Source organism: Hemiscyllium ocellatum, chromosome 7, assembly GCF_020745735.1.
Source record: "Hemiscyllium ocellatum isolate sHemOce1 chromosome 7, sHemOce1.pat.X.cur, whole genome shotgun sequence".
NCBI lineage: Eukaryota > Metazoa > Chordata > Chondrichthyes > Orectolobiformes > Hemiscylliidae > Hemiscyllium > Hemiscyllium ocellatum.
The window spans coordinates 48071354-48091556 of record NC_083407.1 but is presented as its reverse complement, the minus strand read 5'-3'; the positions used below and the strand labels follow the sequence as shown (position 1 = coordinate 48091556).

General features: G+C 40.2%; 1 protein-coding gene across 1 annotated transcript in view; it reads right to left on the bottom strand.

Annotated features, from left to right (window-relative positions):
- The window catches only part of LOC132817345 (bile salt export pump-like), a 64525-nt gene extending 50430 nt beyond the window's left edge, over nucleotides 1-14095 (bottom strand). The window contains exons 1-3 of the mRNA XM_060827754.1: nucleotides 14020-14095; nucleotides 2820-2841; nucleotides 2416-2464 (exon numbers count right to left, since the gene is read on the bottom strand). Of these exons, the coding sequence (XP_060683737.1) occupies nucleotides 2416-2464; nucleotides 2820-2841; nucleotides 14020-14095 (147 nt within the window). The remainder of the gene's footprint in view (nucleotides 1-2415; nucleotides 2465-2819; nucleotides 2842-14019) is intronic.
- Nucleotides 14096-20203: the final 6108 nt, after the last annotated feature.

Genomic DNA, 20203 nt, shown 5'->3' with positions numbered 1-20203 from the left:
GACCACAACCGCCTCACATTCTACATAGCAATGGAGAAGGAGAGGATTAGGCAAAATGGGAGGATATTTAATTGGGGAAGACAAAAGTATGATGCAATTAGACATGAGTTAGGAAGCACAGATTGGGAGCAATTGTTCCATGGTGAAGGCACTATAGACATGTGGAGACTGTTTAAGGAACAGTTGTTACAAGTGATGAATGAATATGTCCCTCTGAGACAGGCAAGAAGTGGTAAGATAAAGGAACCTTGGATGACGAGAGCGGTGGAGCTTCTCGTCAAAAGGAAAAAGGTAGATTACATAAGGTGGAGGAAGCTAGGGTCAAGCTCATCCCTACAGGATTACAGGCAGGCGAGGAAGGAGCTCAAAAATAGTCTGAGGAGAGCCAGGCGGGGGCACGTGAAAGGCTTGGCAGAACAGATTGAGGAGAACACAAAGACATTTTACACTTATGTGCGGAATAAGAGAATGGTCAAAGAAAGAGTAGGGCTGATCAGGGATAGCATGGGGAATTTGTGTGTGGAGTCTGAGGAGGTAGGGGAAGCCCTAAATGAGTTTTTTCCTTCTGTCTTTACAAAAGAAACAAACTTTGTAGTGAATGAAACCTTTGAAGAGCAGGTGTGATTGCTGGAATGGATAGAAATAGAGGAAGCTGATGTGCTGAAAATTTTGTCAAACATTAAGATTGACAAGTCGCCAGGCCCAGACCAGATTTGTCCTCGGCTGCTTTGGGAAACGAGAAATGCAACTGCTTCACCACTTGCGAAGATCTTTGCATCCTTGCTCTCCACTGGAGTCGTACCTGAGGACTGGAGAGAGGCAAATGTAATTCCTCTATTCAAGAAAGGATATAGGGAAATTCCCAGCAATTACAGACCAGTAAGTCTCACATCTGTCGTCTGCAAGGTGTTAGAAAAGATTCTGAGGGATAGGATTTATGACCATCTGGAAGAGCATGGCTTGATTAAATGCAGTCAACATGGCTTTGTGAGGGGCAGGTCATGCCTCACAAACCTTATCGAATTCTTTGAGGATGTGACTAGAAAAGTTGATGAGGTTCGAGCTGTGGATGTGGTGTATATGGACTTCAGCAAGGCATTTGATAAGGTTCCCTATGGTAGACTCATTCAGAAGGTCAGGAGGAATGGGATACAGGGGAACTTAGCTGTCAGGATACAGAATTGGCTGGCCAACGGAAGACAGCAAGTGGTAGTAGAAGGAAAATATTCTGCCTGGAAGTCTGTGGAGAGTGGTGTTCCACAGGGCTCTGTCCTTGGGCCTCTACTGTTTGTAATTTTTATTCATGACTTGGATGAGGGGATTAAAGGATAGGTCAGCAAGTTTGCAGACGACACAAAGGTTGGAGGTGTTGTTGACAGTATAGAGGGCTGTTGTAGGCTGCAGTGGGACATTGACAGGATGCAGAGATGGGCTGAGAGGTGGCAGATGGCGTTCAACCTGGATAAATGCGAGGTAATGCATTTTGAAAGGTCGAATTTGAAAACTGAGAACAGGATTAAGGATAGGATTTTTGGCAGTGTGGAGGAACAGAGGGATTTTGGTGTGCAGGTACATAGATCCCTTAAAATGGCCACCCAAGTGGACAGGGTTGTTAAGAAAGCATTTGATGTTTTGGCTTTCATTAACAGGGGAGAGAGTTTAAGAGTCATGAGATCTTGTTGCAGCTCTATAAAACGTTGGTTAGACCGCACTTGGAATACTGCGTCCAGTTCTGGTCGTCCTATTATAGAAAAGATGTGGATGCTTTGGAGGGCGTTCAGAGGAGGTTTACCAGGATGCTGCCAGGATTGGAGGGCTTATCTTATGAAGAGAGGTTGACTGAGCTTGGACTCTTTCATTGGAGAAAAGGAGGAGAAGAGGGGAGCTAATTGAGGTATACAAGATAATGAGAGGCATGGATAGAGTCGATAGCCAGAGACTATTTCCCAGGGCAGAAATGACTAACATGAGGGGTCATAGTTTTAAGCTGGTTGGAGGAAAGTATAGAGGGGATGTCAGAGGTGGGTTCTTTACGCAGGGAGTTGTGAGAGCATTGAATGCATTGCCAGCAGCAGTTGTGGAAGCAAGGTCATTGGGGACATTTAAGAGACTACTGGACATGCATATGGTCACAGAAATTTGAGGGTGCATACATGAGGATTAGTGGTCGGCACAACATCGTGGGCTGAAGGGTCTGTACTGTGCTGTACTGTTCTATGTTCTATGTTCTATGTTCTAAATATCCAAATGTGAAATTAAGTTTCTTAGGTTATAAACTAGACAAGAAATAATCAAAGAAATTCACTGCCAAATGAATATTATCTTCTTGGAAAATTATTCTGAATACTTGAATGTATTACATAGAACACACAAAATATATAGTGCAAAAATATTGGCAATAAAAGTCAGATTTACCAGCTCAAAAAAGCCGATCCTAATGTTTTCTTCTTTTTTCTGTGTTAATCTTTAAATACAACAAAATTAAATGTCAATTTAACTCCTGGCCAGCCCAACATGAAGAAATTGCAGTCAGCATATAACTAATATTTTTATTTGATTATTTATATAATACTTGGCCTGGGCTTACATCTCTCCATTTTTTTCACTTTTTGAGGAGGGTTTTCCATTTACTGTGTAGGTATTCCTGGAAATCATGAAACAAGAATACAACTCAGAGTGAGTGAAGGGAGTGAAGAAGAGAAAATAAGTGCCATTCTAACAGTGTTCAAAGTAAAGCATTTCACTGTCCATGGAATAAAACACATGCACAAAGGCTACTTATTTATAAGCAGATAAGTAAATTTCATCAGTATACTCACCTTCGATGAGAACCATCTATATCTGCAACAGAGAAAAATGTTTATCATACAATACAGCAAAAGGAAAGGACACCTTGCATTTATTTATCACTTTTAATAAGGAAATTTATAAGGATATATTAAAAAATTGAAATGATTCAAAAATGAAGATATTAGTTGAATGAGTAAAAGCTTATTCAATATCATGAGTTTTTTTTCAATGAAGGCATTAAAGGAACATTGTGACACAAGAGGATATGCACAGATGAAGACCATTCAACTCCTTGTGTTGGTTCCATTTAATAAGATCATAGCTGATCTGTATTCTAATCTAACCTGTCTCCATATGCTAACAATCTTGGTTGCTGAAACATAAACAATCTCAGATTCAAAAATATTAATTGCATTAGCAACCACTGATTTTGTAGGAGCAGATTTCACATTTCTATCACCCTTACCATGTGTGTATTTCTTAATGTCTATGTGACTTGGCATTGAATTTAAGGTTATGCTCCCTTGAGCTATTCTCCCCACTAGCAAAATAAGCATTGTATCAACATTTTGCATTCCTTTCAAAATCTTACAGTGCTCAATCAGATCTTGACATGACCTTTTCAATGTCAGGAAATACATACCAATGTTTATTTATTTTCTCTTTATAACCTTACCCTTAGAGAGCTGGTAACATTCTAATGACTTTTTCCTGCATTCCGTCCAAGGCCACTGGGAGATGAAGGGTATGGTGTAGATGATGTGGAGGGGAATTCTAAAGGGGATTAAGAAACTGAAGCCAAAGTTGCAAATCACAGAATTGTTACAGTGCAGAAGGAGGCCAATCGGCCCACTGTGATTGGAATGGCTCATTAAATGAGCATCATTACCTAGCACCAATCTCTAGATTTGTCCCCACATTCTTACACATTATTTTTCATCAAATAACCATCCAAGTCCATTTTCACTGCCTTTAGTGAGCCTTGTGGCAATGCATTCCAAACCCTCAGTACTTACTGAGTGATATTTTCCCTCACTTTACCCTTGCTTCTTCTGCAGGTCATTTTAAATCTATGTTTTTGTGGTATGTTTTTTCTGTGAGCAGAAGCATTTCTCCCTCTCTGCTCTATCTGGCATGCTTATGATTTGAAAACTTTTGTCATATCTCCTCTTAATCTTCTACTCTCAAAGGAAAACCATCCCACCTTCTTCAATCCATCCTTGTAACTATAGTTCCTCAATCCTGGAACCATTCTAGTAAACTGCTTTTGAACTCTCTTCAAAGTATTCACATCCTTCCAATAATGAAGCACACAAAATTGGACACAATGCTTCAGTTAAGGTCTAACAAGTGTATTTTACAAGTTCAGCATCACTCCCTTATTCGTGTAATCTATGCCCCTATTAATAAGGTTGCAAGCTTTCTCTATTTGCTCTTCCATATTCAATAATCTGTGCACATAAACACACACACACACACACACACACACACACTTTCCACCCCCCCATCCCCCCCCCACCACCCCCATCTAGGTGTTTACACCCTTCTGCATCCCCCTATTGTAGGGCAAAAGGAAATAGCTACACAAGAGTTCGGGAAAGGATGTAGGGCTGAAGGACCTTATAGTATGAGACAATTTAACATTAGAAAATTAAGCTATTAGACAATAAATGAGAACATAAGTTAGTAAGGGCAGCACTTACAAGTGAGCAGGAACTAATATGTGATAAATACTGGAAACCAAAGTTTTAGATGCAAGTTTAAAGAAGTGGAAGGGTGCAAGTTGAATTAATTGGAAAATTACAAAGCTACAGATCATCATTCTCATTTACATCTACAATTCTATCTCCAACTTGAAAAAAAAATTTCATTGACGGCACTAACCTGTACTTATTTATTTTCTCTTCTATTTGACCATGTGAATATAAGCATCAAAAGAACAGATCCTGGTTGATGCAAGAAAGAGTCTAAGATAGGATGGCAACTAGGTAAGGTTTCAGTTAATTTGATGCTCCCTCAGATCAAAATTAGTTTAATTAAGTTATTACTTGATTATGTCAGCTGGTTCAGAAAATAACTATTATTGAATCACATTTCAGACATTTGTGGTAAGAGAAAGGCCAAATTTTTATGAATTTTACTGGGAAATTATTTAAAATTCTGAGGGATTGCCATGATTAGAGTCTCATGGGCAGATGCTCATGGATTTGCAAAGGCCACATTGTCAAAAACTGTGGTGTTGGAAAAGCACAGCAGGTCAGGCAGCATCCAAAGAGAAGGAGAGTGGACATTTTAGGCATAAGCCCTTCATCAGTAATGTGGAAGGGCAAGGGGGCTGAGAGATAAGTGGAGTGGTGGGGGTGGGGCTGGAATAGTTAGTATAAATTGGGGGAGACATCTTTAGCTGCAGTAACAGAATTAACTTACTTGGTTCAGCATTAAGTTAGGACAATGGTAGCATTGAGAAGAAGATAAATCCAAGGTAATAAGATCTTGGCAGAACAATGAATCATACAAATTGATATACAGGATGTTCTGTACAAACCACAGCTGCAGATGTCTGGAAGAGACAGTCTGATAAGACATGTCAAGGAGCAGAAAGCTTGTAGTTTAGCAAGAATTGAAAGGAAAGTGATTTGGAGAAGCCGGTGTTGGACTCAGGTGTACAAAGTTAAAAATCACACAACACTAGTTTGGACTATAACCTGGTGTTGTGTGATTTTTAACTTTTAAAAAGTGGATGTTCTGAAATTAAAAGAGTTCAGGTTGGAGGATTTGAGCTATAGGGAGAGGCTGAACAGGCTGAGGCTGATTTCCTTGGAACGTCGGACACTGAGGGGTGACAGTATTAAGGTTTATAAAATCATGAGGGGCATGGATAGGATAAATAGATAAAGTCTTTTCCCTGGGGTGGGGGAGTCCAGAACTAGAGGGCATAGGTTTAGGGTGAGAGGGGAAAGATATAAAAGAGACCTAAGGGGCAACTTTTTCACATACAGTATGGTACAAGTATGGTACGAGCTGCCAGAGGGAGTGGTGGAGGCTTGTACAATTGCAATATTTAAAAGACACCTAGATGGGTGTATGAATAGGAAAGGTGCTGGCAGGTGGGACAAGGTTGGGTCGGCATGAACGAGTTGGACCGAAGAGTCTGTTTCTGAACTGTACATCTCTATGATTCTCTATAAAAGTATGATTCCATAATAAAAGAGACAAATGATGAGTTGAAAGGAGAACCCTAGGAATTCAGGCAAGTTCACTGAACCATGAAAGTTATTGAGTTTCAGTCTTATCAATGGAATAGATGTTGTCTAATTAATAAAATACTTAATGTAGAAATATTTTGAGTAAGGTCAGTAAATTCCATCTTAGAAGACAGCATGTGAAGCAAATAAGTTAAAGTTGTAGCTGCAAGATAGGGGATAGTGTCTACCTGACCTTTCAAGATCAGGTGGGACAGAAACTGCTCACAATACATTAGCGAAATAATTCTAACTTTAAGTGTAACTATATTACTTTATATATAGCTAAGCTTATATTAGAAATGATATTATGAATATTACAGCAATTAGTAGGAATTAGCATCTTTTTTGTATCTCCTGTAATAAGGATGGTAGGAAATGTAAGATGGATAACAGAATTTGATAAGGATAGCAATGAATGCAAAGAATAATAGAATTCAAACAGTCCTTAGAGGTAAGCAAGTCTGGCAAATGCCCGAGAAAGAGTATAACCATTAACATTGGAATGGTAATTTATAGGGTATGTTGTAAGGCCCCAAGGTTTGCAAACATCATGAGATCCTGGGGCATCTAGGGCTGTCCACAAAGATACCCATCACCAATCACACGTTTACAGGATTGGATGCGTAGATTGGGGGACATGGCTAACAATCATATAAATGTTGCATGTAATTAGTGTAATGCAAGATATATAAAAATACTATACCTGAGTGAGACCCAGAGTGTTCAGTGAACACTGTTCCAAGAACTTGTCCCATACTGTATGGTAAAAGAGCTCTAAATAAAGATCAATTGTGCTGCTAAACAAGGAACTCAAGACTCCTCTTCAATGGCTCTCCCCAACAATTGTTGCTGTGACCAGGGTAATGCATCCATGCATTATCAACTGTGTGGGGTCTATTTGGGTGAGCATGTGTCATATTTGTAGAGGGGAAACCCTGAAGTTGATCCTGGCTATAAGCTGTAGTATATAATGAAATAAAGGGGAGAAAAGAGTTGTGTTGTGTTTAGTAGACAATCAATAGACCTAGTTTGCAGCGGGGAGAGTTGAATCCCACAACAGGCAGGATAAAGTCTGAGGAGGGTCTGCACTAGGAAGGCATTGAGCTCCACAAAAGGATCTGTGGGTGGAAAAGCAAACTAAGAGAAGCATAAGACCACAGTAGCTGGAAAGGATCCAAAAGGAATTGTGTATAAGAACAAAGGTAAAAGAATATGGGGCCCGGCGGAGTCGCTGATACAAAGTGTACTTAATTGCAATCAGAAGCTGATCATGAATACTATCAGTAGGGGGGTTATGATCTAGATGCCCCAATACTAGAGGAGAAAACTTGGTGGTAGGGAGATGGAAAAGATAAATATGAGAAGGCAATTGTGATTCTGACAGCCCTCATCAGACATATGGCCAGTGAAAGAAGGGAACAGCAAGGGTGAAGGCTCTCAGATGTGAGAGTTTAAAGCCAAGAGGATGGATGATGGTCATAGTAAGGGAGAGATCAAGTACTCCGCTCTACTCAGAGGGCAGTGAGAAAGATAACGTCGACTAGAATGGGTTAGAGAATGAAGTGTATGTGCACCGATATAGGGACAATAATGGATGGGATCACTATCATCCTATGAATCAGAAAGACCTGCGCCTATAGCTCCTCTGTGGACTGTAGTTAAACATTGAAGAAATAAATAGTGTAATCCATAGGAGAGGAAGAAAGTTTACCCAGAATCTTTGACCCCAGCAGAGAGACAAGTGTTATTAAACAAATTGACCAAATGATTAAAGCTAATTGGAACCCCACAAAGCCATCAAGTTTTCAAAGAGAGTGGTAAAAAGAAACAAGAAACAAAGAAGATAAGGCCTTAAAAAATGTAATTAGCACTTTGAATTAAAATCAAACGACAATTAAAAGAGATATTTTTTGGTCAACAAACATTTATTGCAGCCAAGATTTACCTCCATTGTGAATGTGTTATATAAACGTTGTGATTTGGAGGTGCCAGTGTTGGACTGGGGTGTACAAAGTTAAAAGTCATACAACACCAGGTCATAGTCCAACAGGTTTAGTTGGAAACACTAGTTCTTGGAGCGCTCTGAAAGCTAGTGCTTCCACATAAACTTGTTGGACTATACCCTGGTATTGTGTGATTTTTAACTATATAACTGTTGGTTCTGGAGTGTGAAACTATTGTAAGTCTCAATATCTTTACAAGCAAAGAATTAACAAAAAGTTAAAAACTGAGATCAGAAGAAAGTAACAAAGTGTTCATAAAAGAGAGAAGCCTGAACTACGTGTTAATTCTTTGTGGTCGGGTTTTTGTGCACCTTCATGCGTTGGTTGTTAAATATTGTCTTGTGTAATATGTATGTTTTATTCCCTGGAACTCAGGATCTGGGAATAATTTGAGTTTAGTTTACATTTTGGGAATATATGGCAATTTAAAAGTGCAGTGTGTGCCTGGAGCAGTGTGGAACATATATGATTAATGTAATATCCCTTTGAGGAATTAGCAAAGGTCATGTAAAAGAGAAACCTGCTATGAACTGTTGATTTTGAATAGTTTCTTGAAATATGTTAAATATGTACATCCTGGAAATAGCTACATTTGATTAAAGTTAATTGAAGAAGACAAGATTAAGTCAAAAGACATTTCAAAAGACATTATCTCCTTCTTCCTCAAAATAATGTATTATCTGTGTTGTATTCAGGTTGAGTAAAGAGTCCTCAGTAAATGTTTAATTTCAGAATTTTTGTTTAATTTATCATTTTGGACTTACATTTTCAGATCAAAATGAACTTCCAAATATTATTTTAACACATGGGTAAGTCTTTAATTCTGAATGATAAGATTTGCTCAACTTAAATATTCATTGGCGTGAAAGTATCCAAGCAATAGAGAAATTGGAATTTTGGAAATGCAATTCTCTTTCAATAAAATTATCTGATGATATGTTCTAAAATCTGAGAAAACTGGAGTTAAAAAATGAGTAGAATCTACTAAAGGAAATAGACTGGTCCTCCATTCAGAAATGAATTATAACAAATGGCTCTTAATCTGTACTGGAGTAAGAGAGGCTGTTGACGTAATTATGTCCAGGAATTTTCGGTCTACCCCTACTAAACCAATAGTAAGCCACCACTACTTAACACATTCTGCATGAAGTAGAATAGATGGATACTGTTTTATTTTCCAGGTAATTGAAGATACTGATGGCTTTCACCAATGACTACAAATGCCAGAATCTGTCAGCAGACTTTCAATATTGCAACAAAGTCATGGATGAGACATCCTCATGCCATCGAACCATTTGTTAATAACACATTTCAACATTGGAGAACTACTGTGAAAACATTTAATGTATTGAGAATCAGGAATCTCAAAACCACTAAGCCTGGGTATGCTTAAACATGTCATTATATTAAGACTTACATGGCCTGGCATCCAAAAGCATTTAAAGGGAATAGTTAATTAAAATTTTGAAACAATTTTGGAGATGATAAAATGCATGCACGCTGTCTCAGTAGTTTAAATGTATAAAAATTGTTAGTGACTCTGAAGGAGTCAACAAAATATTAAAGTTTGACAAATTTATAAAATATCTAGAATGAATTATCAAGAAACTTTTTTTTAAAAAGGGTCATCTCAGAGAAAGAACGAACAAAGTAATTTTTTTTCCTGTATGTATCAAAAAGAAATACTTGACTTCTGGTTTAAGATATCACAAGATTATGTTTCATGGACTACATATCTCTCCAGAGCTCTGAAATTAGATAGGATGGTAATAGTTGATTTGTAAAATTGGATGAGAGGAAGTGATTAAGGGTGGAGAGTTTTGGCAGAAGAGGAACAAAACTTAAAATAATGGGCTGTAATGGAAATTGAGACTAACATACATTTTAGTGAAAGGAAAGTTTAAATAATAGAATCCCTACAGTGTGGAAGCAGGCCATTCAGCCCATTGAAACCACACAAACTCTTCAAAGGACATGCCATGCAGATCCACTGCACCCCCCCCGCCCCCCCCCCCCCCCCCCCCCACCCCCACCACCATGGGCAACTTAGCATGGCCATTCCGCCAAACCTGAATACCTTTGGACCGTAGGAGAATCTACAAACTCCATACAGTTAATTGCCTGTGACTGGAATCAAACCTAGGTACCTGGCGCTGTGAGGCAGCCGTGCTAACCACTGAGCTGCTCATGAAAGCACAAAACTGATAATTTCCTCTTTGTCTTTTTATTCTTGTCTTTTCTTTTAAGGGAACTGTATTTGATGATCGAGCCACTACCTGAAGTATTGGGACCATAAGTGGACAGATATGTAAAACCTCATAGATCTTTGATAAGATCATATGAGACTCAAGAATGTATGACATGATCTTGGGATACTAATGCATATGTGCAAAAGTGACTGTCGCCTCAGAGGTAACAAACATGAGGCAATGCATTGAAATTCACTGAAGAATGGATCACAAATATATGCACCTACTTGACAGAAAGATTAATGTGTCTGAATTTATAATATTCAGAAGTTACTGAATTTGAATTTAGTATATTTTAGAACAAATAATATAAACAGATTAGCTGAAAGAAAAAGATGTCGACAAATTGAGAAGATCATTACACTCAAAGATTGAGGGAAGAAAGACAGGGAGAAATAACATTACGAGACAAAGATGAGAAGGCGATCAAATCCCAAGATGGCCAGACCTCACCAATATGCTTAAGCTTTCAAATGTGCCACATGGGCAGTCAACGTGTTCAAACCAATCAGCCTGATGGGACAGATAATTCTATCACACCCCACCTTCCCCCATGTCCCTTAGTCTAGTGGTCTTACTGGAGATTGGAAAATTAAGAGTAATATCGGACAGCCGCAGAGCCAAATAGAAATCTGTGCTAGTCCCACCAGCTAAACATGCTTGGAAAGTTAAAATAAAGATTAAGATAAAGATAAAGATAAAAATAAAGATAAAGATAAAGTAGTAAGCCTGACAGGACTGATGGTGAAGGAAGGGAAAGAGCATGAATGCATGAGAGAAGTTGAAGATGGAGAGCATGGTGGGATTGCTGAAGAACCATTAGAAGGTTCCTGAAGAAGGGCTCATGCCATAAATGTCGATTCTCCTGCTCCTTGGATGCTGCCTGGCCTGCTGCGCTTTTCCAGCAACACATTTTCAGCCCTTCTCCCTGACCTTCTCTACCTCAGCTCCATTGATGTAGATATGGATGTGTTCTCCTCCTTTCTTCCCAAAGTCAATGATCAGTTCTTTTGTGTCAGTAAGCAGAAAATCACAGGATCATAAGCAGCAGATATGAGGGCGAAAGGAAAGTGAGTCAATTAGGATGAGATTTCTCTAAATTTCTGGATGCCATAGAGATTTTGAAACCCCTTCAGAATACAACTATTTTGATTATTGAACAAATCTCAAGAAGAGCACAAGGCACAGATGTGTACAACCTATATGAGCTGGTTAGTCATGATGATCAATACAGGCTATACAGTGATCAGTTACAACTAGACCTGCGCCAAGTGCCAGACTGGTATTGGGTGAACAACTGAGGAAATAAGTAGGGGAGAAGACACCTCCAGACCACCTCAGGATTTTAACCCATGCTATTGGCATACTGGGTACCCGTGATGATGATAAAGGGGATTGCTATATAGGAGTGGTAATATACATATCTAGCAATGAGGTCAACCGTACATACCATCTAAGGAAAGTCCACAACATAGGCATACTCCATGAGGGGATCTGAACATTGCTAAAATGACCCCCAACTCATGTGATTACGATGAAGACAGGAATGGACTTGTCACAGTGTCACTGTGGAGGGGATCACTGGGCACGTCCAAAGGTACTGATGAGACAAAAGCTTATTGATTATGGCCTTGGCTTATGTGAGAATTGCACACAAACTTTACTGATGCCAGAGAAAGACTTATTCTTCAGGACGATCTCAAAATCCACTACGCAGACACAGACCAAGAGATATTGCAGGATGTCACCACAAAATTGCCACCTATTTCCCACCCTTCAGCAGAAGCTAAAGAAATCATCCACAAGTGGCCTTAATGCATGAGGAAAATCAAGGTCCATGTGGATCAATCAGATGAGAGCCTGAGAGAACCCAATTTGTGGGACCAAGTGTGGGACTGGGACCTGAATACAGAAATCCATCATTGAATTTGGATTATATCTCATCTGGTGGTAATAGTACAGTTTGTTGTATTATTTATATTGAGCATATTAATGTGCATTGTTAAAAGACAGTTCCAGAAATGGAAGAATAGATGGCATAGGTTAGAGGTACAGGTACTAGTATCAGATTCGAGTATTCCTTAAGACATACGCCAGCTTGGCTTATGGGCCAAGGACAAAGAGGAGGGATTTTGTTGGGACAGCCTATGGCCAGAGATAGCTGCCTGTGGATTTTTAGAAAGTATAAATTTGGCAGAGCAAACTTGCAGCTGCAATAACAGAATTAGCTTGCCTGGTATAGCATTGAAATGAGATCATAAGGTAGGACAACGCAGCTTTGAGAAGAAGATAAATCCAAGGTAACAAAGTCTCAGCAGAACAATAAATCTAATAAATTAATGTACAAGGAGTTCTGTACAAATCACAGCTGCAGATGTCTGTAACAGACAGTCTAATGCTTGTAGTTTAGCAAGAATTGAAAGAAAAGTATGATCTCACAATAATAGAGACAAATGATAAATTAAAAGCAGAACAAGATAAGTTTCTTGAACTATGAATGTGATTGAGTTTCAGTCTTGTCAATGGAATAGGTGCTATCTTAGTAAGTAAAAGAGTTAGTGTAGAAATATTTAGAGTAGGGACAGTAAATTTCATCTTAGAAGGCAGCATGTGAATAAAATGAGTTATATTGCAACTGCAAGGTAGACGGACAGTATTTACTAACCTTTCAAGGTCAGGTTGGACAAAAACTGCTCATAACTCAATAGCTACAGAATTAGCTGTTACACATTAGGTATGGGACTTAATTTTACATATAACTAAGCTTATATTAGAATTGGTCTGATGCATATTATAGCAATTAGTAGGAATTAGCATCTTTTTCTGTTTCCTGTGATTAGGAAAGTGGGAAATATAAGATGGGTAACAGCATTTGATAAGGTTAGCAATGAATACAATGAATAACAAAATTCAGACAGTCCGTAGAGATAAGCAAGTTTAGCAAATGTCTGAGAAAGAGTATAACCAATAACATTGGAATGTAAATTAATGGGATACATTGTAAGATCCAAGGCTTGGTGAACATCATGAGATCATGGGGAGCTTAGGGCTGTCCATAGAGATGTCCATCATTGATCATATGTTTACAGGATTGGATGAATAGATTGGGAGAACACAACTAATAATGATATCGATGTTGCATATAATTATTGTAACACAAAATGTATTAAAATGCTATACTTGACTGGGAGGTCCAGAATGTTCAGTGGACACTATTTTAAGATCCTTTCCCATGCTGCAGGGTAAAAGATCTATGAATATACATCAATCATACTGCTAAATATGGAACTCAAGATTCTTCTTTGACATTTCTCCCCAACTGAGATAAGGTGGAATTTATTTTCTCAGTGAGTTGTTAGTCATTTGAATTTTCCTGAGAGCTGTTGAGGCCAAATTGTTGAATATTATCAAGGCTAAGTTACAGAGATGTTTAAGTTCATAAAGGATTGAGTTACGGGGGGCAGGTAGAAAAATGGAGCTAAGGCCAAAATAGGTCAGCTATGATCTCATTGAGTGGTGGAACAAGGCTTAATGAGTCAATTGGACTGCACCTTACAACTTATGACCACAGAAATTCTGCTCCAATATTGAACCAGAATTACAGAAAAAATATCAGCAAAATATTTTACAATTACAGATTTTTAGAATGATCAGGTATACCTTTTCTATGAGTTGTTGTTCAATCATAGTTTTAATGGAAATAAAGAAGTTACTTCTAAAAGATCTTGTTACCTAGATAGTCAGATTCAAATGCCTTATTGTCTTCACTGAGGCTTTGAAAGCGACGCAGGACAACTGGGCTTGACATTTTCTAAATGTTTGTTTTCACGGGGTATTGAATTCTTGATCGGCTGAAAACAGTGAGAAAACATTTAAGCACATGCACTAAGCTTTTCATAGCTAGGAAACAATTTGAAAAAATGTGTGACAAAATTTACATTACAGCATAATTTTACATGACCATAGTCTGTCTGAGTAAAGGAGCAAGAGATATCTTCACAATCTGGTAATTTAAAACCCACTAACAAAAGCACAGAAGTGTGTGGGTTGAAATGTATATCTTCTGAGTATGTGATTTTGTCACCGAGAGTGGAAGAAGGAGCAAAGTAATCATTATAAGCAGCAAAGTAACCATTTAAGCAAAATAAGCTTCATTTGTCCAGCTGTAATGCACTCAGAATTTGTTGGAGAATAACACAATGAAATAAAAAAGAACTTTTTTGTGCCAAAGCTGAATGTAGCTGCTGTAAGACTGTGTTTTATGGAGGAGCACCAGCCACAAATATGCAAAAATGATCATGAAAATGGGGTACTGTTAAAGAACTAGCTTGGAGAATTTTAATTGCCTTTATCAGTAGCGGTCTGTAAATGGCATCGTATCACTTGTTGTCTCATTTATGCTGATTATCCAATTGCTGCCATCAGACGTAGAGTTAAAAGATAGGGTGGCTGGATTTTGAGAATTCAAAATTGGGGCACATTGAAAAGCTGATGGAAGGTGGGCTCAATGATGATTGCCATGTATAATAAAATTATATCTCCCAGAACGTATCCATTCAGATTTGGTAAACTATTCTGTCGATCATTTAAAAGGCATCATCAGTAATGGAACTATTGACATCAAAAAGATAGTGGCAAGTCTCTTAATGACTCTGGGTGGAAGAGGGATACAGGTTCACTGCAATGTAATGGGTGTTTACAGGAAGAAAGGTAACTTTTCTTAATTATTTTCTCACCACAGCCCAAGTTTATGTTTGCAAAAGGTAAAAATTGGGACAGCTGAACTATATTTTGGAAAACTTGTTGAGACACCAGGATATGTAATGATAAACTAGGACCATCCCAGTAAAATCAAGATGTCTGGTCACTACATTGTAAGATAGATGAACGCACACCTGCCTTTTTCAGCCAAGAGATCATGCATAATATATAAACTGATGTCCCATGGCATACATTGAACTCTGATAGCAAAGTGAAATAGAAGTTTTTTTTCCACAATAAGAAAGAGAAGGTTCCCTGGTCCTGTGTAAAGTCCTTGATGGTATGTTTAAACATAGAGCTTGTTCTTTACTGTAGGATATCTGTACAAATGGCTGTAAAAATGAAAGAACTTACTATGTGACAAAAATAGTAATAAAATGGCTAACATGACGCCGTGTCTTGGAAGGGAATTAAGAGATCAAAGAGTATAACAAACTCTTGGAATGCACCACATTAATCATTAATCTAAACCAGATTCACAGACTTAATAACATAGTACATACTGCTGCTTACATAGCTGTCTGATACATCCAGACAGTGATGCTATGTCTTCAGTAAAGAACATTTATTTTAGACCTTCTTGTGCTCCTTCATGATAGCTATATCAAACCATAGAGTAAAAGGTTCTTCTTTTCTGCGTTTAGCCATGAAACAGAGGGTTACCGATACTTCAAGAATGACCTAAAATCTCCAGGAATTAAAGATCAGTCTCCAGGACACTAAAATGGCTAACATGAAAACCATGTTTAAGAAGGGAAGGAGGCAGAAGATGGAAAATTACAGGCCAGTTAGGCAAACTTCGGTTGTTGGGAAAGGTTTCATGAAAGATTAGAATGTGGAACAGTCGGAAGTCGAAAAGTGTGACACTGGAAAAGCATAGCAGGTCAGGCAGCATCTCAGGAGCAGGAGATTTGATGTTTTGGCCATGAGCTCTTCATCAGGAATATGGGGGGCTGGGGGTGGGGAGAGCGCAGGGAAGGGGGCTGAGAGATAAATAGGAGGGGGTGTGGGGCTGGGGGAAAGGTATCTTGGAAGGTGATAGGTAGAAGCAGGTTGGGGGGTGATGATGATAGGTCAGAGTGGAGGGTAGAGCGGATAGGTGTGAAGGAAGATAGACAGATTGGACAGTTCAAGAGGGTGGTGCTGATTTTGAGGGTTGGATCTGGGATGAGATGGGGGGGGAGGGGAGATAAGGAAACTGATGAATTCAACACTGATGCCATGTGGTTGGAGGGACCCAAGGCAGAAGATGAGGCATTCTTTACACACTGAACCACCGCCGATCAACATGCCGCTGCTGCTACCACTGAAGTCACTGTGAACACCACAAGGAACGTCACTGCCATCCCCGCGAATGCCACCGAATGCACTGCTTCTGCTCTCCTGACCTCCACGGTCTTAGAGTCAGAGAGTCATAGAGGTATACAGCATGGAAACAGACCCTTTGGTCCAACCCGTCCATGCTGACCAGATATCCCAACCCAATCTAGTTCCACCTGCCAGCACCCGGCCCATATACCTCCAAACCCTTCCTATTCATATACCCATCCAAATGCTTCTTAAATGTTGCAATTGTACCAGCCTCCACCACATCCTCTGGCAGCTCATTCCATACACGTACCACTGTGTGAAAAAGTTGCCCCTTAGGTCTCTTATATATCTTTCCCCTTTCACCCTAAACCTATGCCCTCTAGTTCTGGACACCCGACCCCAGGGGAAAAACCTTTATCTATTTATCCTATCCATGCCCCTCATAATTTTGTAAGCCTCTGTAAGGTCACCCCTCAGCCTCTGATGCTCCAAGGAAAACAGCCTAAGCCTGTTCAGCCTCTCCCTGTAGCTCAGATCCTCCAACCCTGGCAACATCCTTGTAGAGGTGTAGTGGACAGCGAAGAAGGTTACCTCAGATTACAACAGGATCTGGACCAGATGGGCCAATGGGCTGAGAAGTTGCAGATGGAGTTTAATTCAGATAAATGCGAGGTGCTGCATTTTGGGAAAGCAAATCTTAGTAGGACTTATACACTTAATGGCAAGGTCCTATGGAGTGTTGCTGAACAAAGAGACCTTGGAGTGCAGGTTCATAGCTCCTTGAAAGTGGAGTCACAGGTAGATAGGATAGTGAAGAAGGCGTTTGGTATGCTTTCCTTTATTGGTCAGAGTATTGAGTATAGGTGTTGGGAGGTCATGTTGTGGCTGTACAGGACATTGGTTAGGCCACTGTTGGAATATTGCATGCAATTCTGGTCTCCTTCATATCGGAAAGATGTTGTGAAACTTGACAGAGTTCAGAAAAGATTTACAAGGATGTTGCCAGGGTTGGAGGATCTCAGCTACAGGGAGAGGCTGAACAGGCTGGGATTGTTTTCACTGGAGCTTCAGAGGCTGGGGGGGTGGGGGTGACCTTATAGAGGTTTACAAAATTATGAGGAGCATGGATTGGATAAATAGGCAAAGTATTTTCACTGGGTTCAGGGAGTCCAGAACTAGAGGGCATAGGTTTAGGGTGAGAGGGGAAAGATATAAAAGAGACCTAAGGGGCAACATTTTCAACAGAGGGTGGTACTTGTATGGAATGAGCTGCCAGAGGATGTGGTGGAGGCTGGTACAATTGCAACATTTAAGAGGCATTTGACCCCACCACTTGTTGGCTATTTACAATCCCTTTTGACTTCCCACTTCTTCTCTTTGATTCTGTCCAGCTATATAAGTCAGTGATTTCTAAACCCGAGGCCCTACTTTTGTAGGGCCTCCCACCTAACCACCTGCTCTAACCTTAAAGACCAGGGACACATCAGGTAAGCGTCTCTTCTTTTTTATTTTGTGATAAGGTGACTAGCAGGGATGGCAGTGCAGGGAGAGCAATGTTCCTCCTGCATGATATTTGAGGTGAGGGACGCCATTGGTGTCCCATCCAAGTACATCTGCAGGAAATGCACCCAACCCTCCCTCCTCCAAGACCGTGTTAAGGAACTGGAGCGGGAGCTGGATGAACTTAGGATCATTTGGGAGGCAGAGGCTGTGATAGATAAAAGTTACAGAGAAGTAATTCTCCGAGGCATGAAGAAAGCTGGGTGACTGTTTGAAGGGGGAGAAAACAGCCAGTGGAGGGATTCCCTGTGGTCGTTCCTCTGAAAAACATGTATACTGTTTTGAATACTGTTGAGGGGGATGACTTACCAGGGGTACGCAGTGGGGCCCAGGTTTCTGGCACAAAGTCTGTTCCTGTTGCACAGAAGGAAAGGGGGGCAAGGAGGAGAGTGTTAGTCATTGGGGACTCAATAGTTAGAGGCTTCAGATAGAAAGTTTGATGGGAATGAACGAGACTCACGATTGGTGTGTTGCCTCCCAGGTGCCAGGGTCCATGATGTTTCGAATCGTATCTTTGGGGTCCTGAAGGGAGAGAGTGACCAGCCTCAAGTCGTGGTCCATGTAGGTACCAAAGACATAGATAGAAAGAGGGATAAGGATATAAGGCAGGATTTCAGGGAGCTCAGGTGCAAGCTGAGAGCTAGAACAAACAGAGTTGTTATCTCTGGTTTGTTACCCATGCCACGTGATAGCGAGGCAAGGAATAGGGAGAGATATCAGCTGAACACATGGCTGCAAGGATGGTGCAGGAGGGAGGGTTTCAGGTACTTGGATAATTGGGGCTCATTCTGGGGAAGGTGGGACCTCTACAAACAGGATGATCTTCACTTGAACCAGAGGGGTACTAATATCCTGGGTAGGAAATTTTCTGGTGCTATTCAGGTGGGTTTAAACTAGCTCAGCAGGAGGATGGGAACCTGAGTTGTAGTTGCAGTGCAGAGAGGAATGAGAGTAGGGAGGACAGGGGCAGGATTTCAGGTTCACAGGAATGTTCTGACAGATAGCAAGCTAGTTTGAAATGTGTCTATTTCAATGCCAGAAGTATCCGAAATAAGATAGGTGAGCTTGCAGCATGAATAGGTATCTGGGATTTCAATGTTGTGGCCATTTTGGAAACATGGAAAGACCAGGGTGAGGAATGGATGTTGCAAGTTCCAGGGTCTAGATTTTTCATTAAGAACAGGCAAGGCAGTAAAAGAGGGGGAGGCGTGGCCTTGTTAGTCAAGGATAATATAACAGTGGCTGAAAGAACTTTTGATGAGGACTCGTCTGCTGGGGTAGTGTGGGCTGAGGTTACCTTGCCCCATCGGTAACTCTTGACCTGTGGCATGTACCTATCCCTTTCCATCGCTAAACTAAACTTAACTGAATTATGGTCACTCTCTCCTCTCTCCAAAGTGCTCACCTACAACTAAATCAAACACCTGGCCTGGTTCATTACCAAACACCAGATCCAGTGTGGCCTCCCCGCTTGTCGGCTCTTCAACATACTGTGTCAGGAAACCCTCCTGTACACATAGAACAAAAACTGATACATTCGACGTACGAGAGTTGTCACATTTACAGTCAATGTTGAAGAAGTTAAAGACCCCACAATGACCACTGTGTTCCTTTCATTCCTGTCCAGAATAACTTTGCCAATCCTCTCTTCCACCTCCCTGGAACTCTGTGGAGGCCTATAAAAAAATTCCAAGCAGTGTGACCTCTCCTCTCCTGTTTCTAACCTCAGCCCACACTACCTCAGTAGAGTTAGGTTGCATAGAATGGGCTAGCAAAATGTGGGGAGTGCAGACATTGGAAATAGGGAGCTGGTTTAAGGAACAGATATTGCGTGTCCTTGATAGGTATGTCCCTATCAGGCAAGGAGGAGGCGATAAGATAAGGGAACTGTGGTTTACTACAGAAAATGCATCTCTTGTTAAGCAGAAGAAGGAGGCTTATGTGTTAATGAGGCAAGATGGTTCAGATGAGGCGATGGAGAGTTACAGCTAGGAAGGATTTAAAGTGAGGGTTAAGAAGAGCAAAGAAAGGACACAAGCAGTCTTTAGCAGATAGAATAAAGAGAAACCTAAAGATTTCTATAGATATGTGAGGACTAAGAGGATGACTAGGGCCAGTCAAAGACAGAAGTGGGAAATTGAAGGTGGACCCTGTAGAGATCGGAGAGGTGCTAAATGAACATTTCTCATCAGTTTTCACTCAGGAAAAGGAGAATATGGTAGAGGAGAAGAATACGGTATGAGATATTAGACAAGAAAGGATTGAAGTTAGTTATGAACAGATG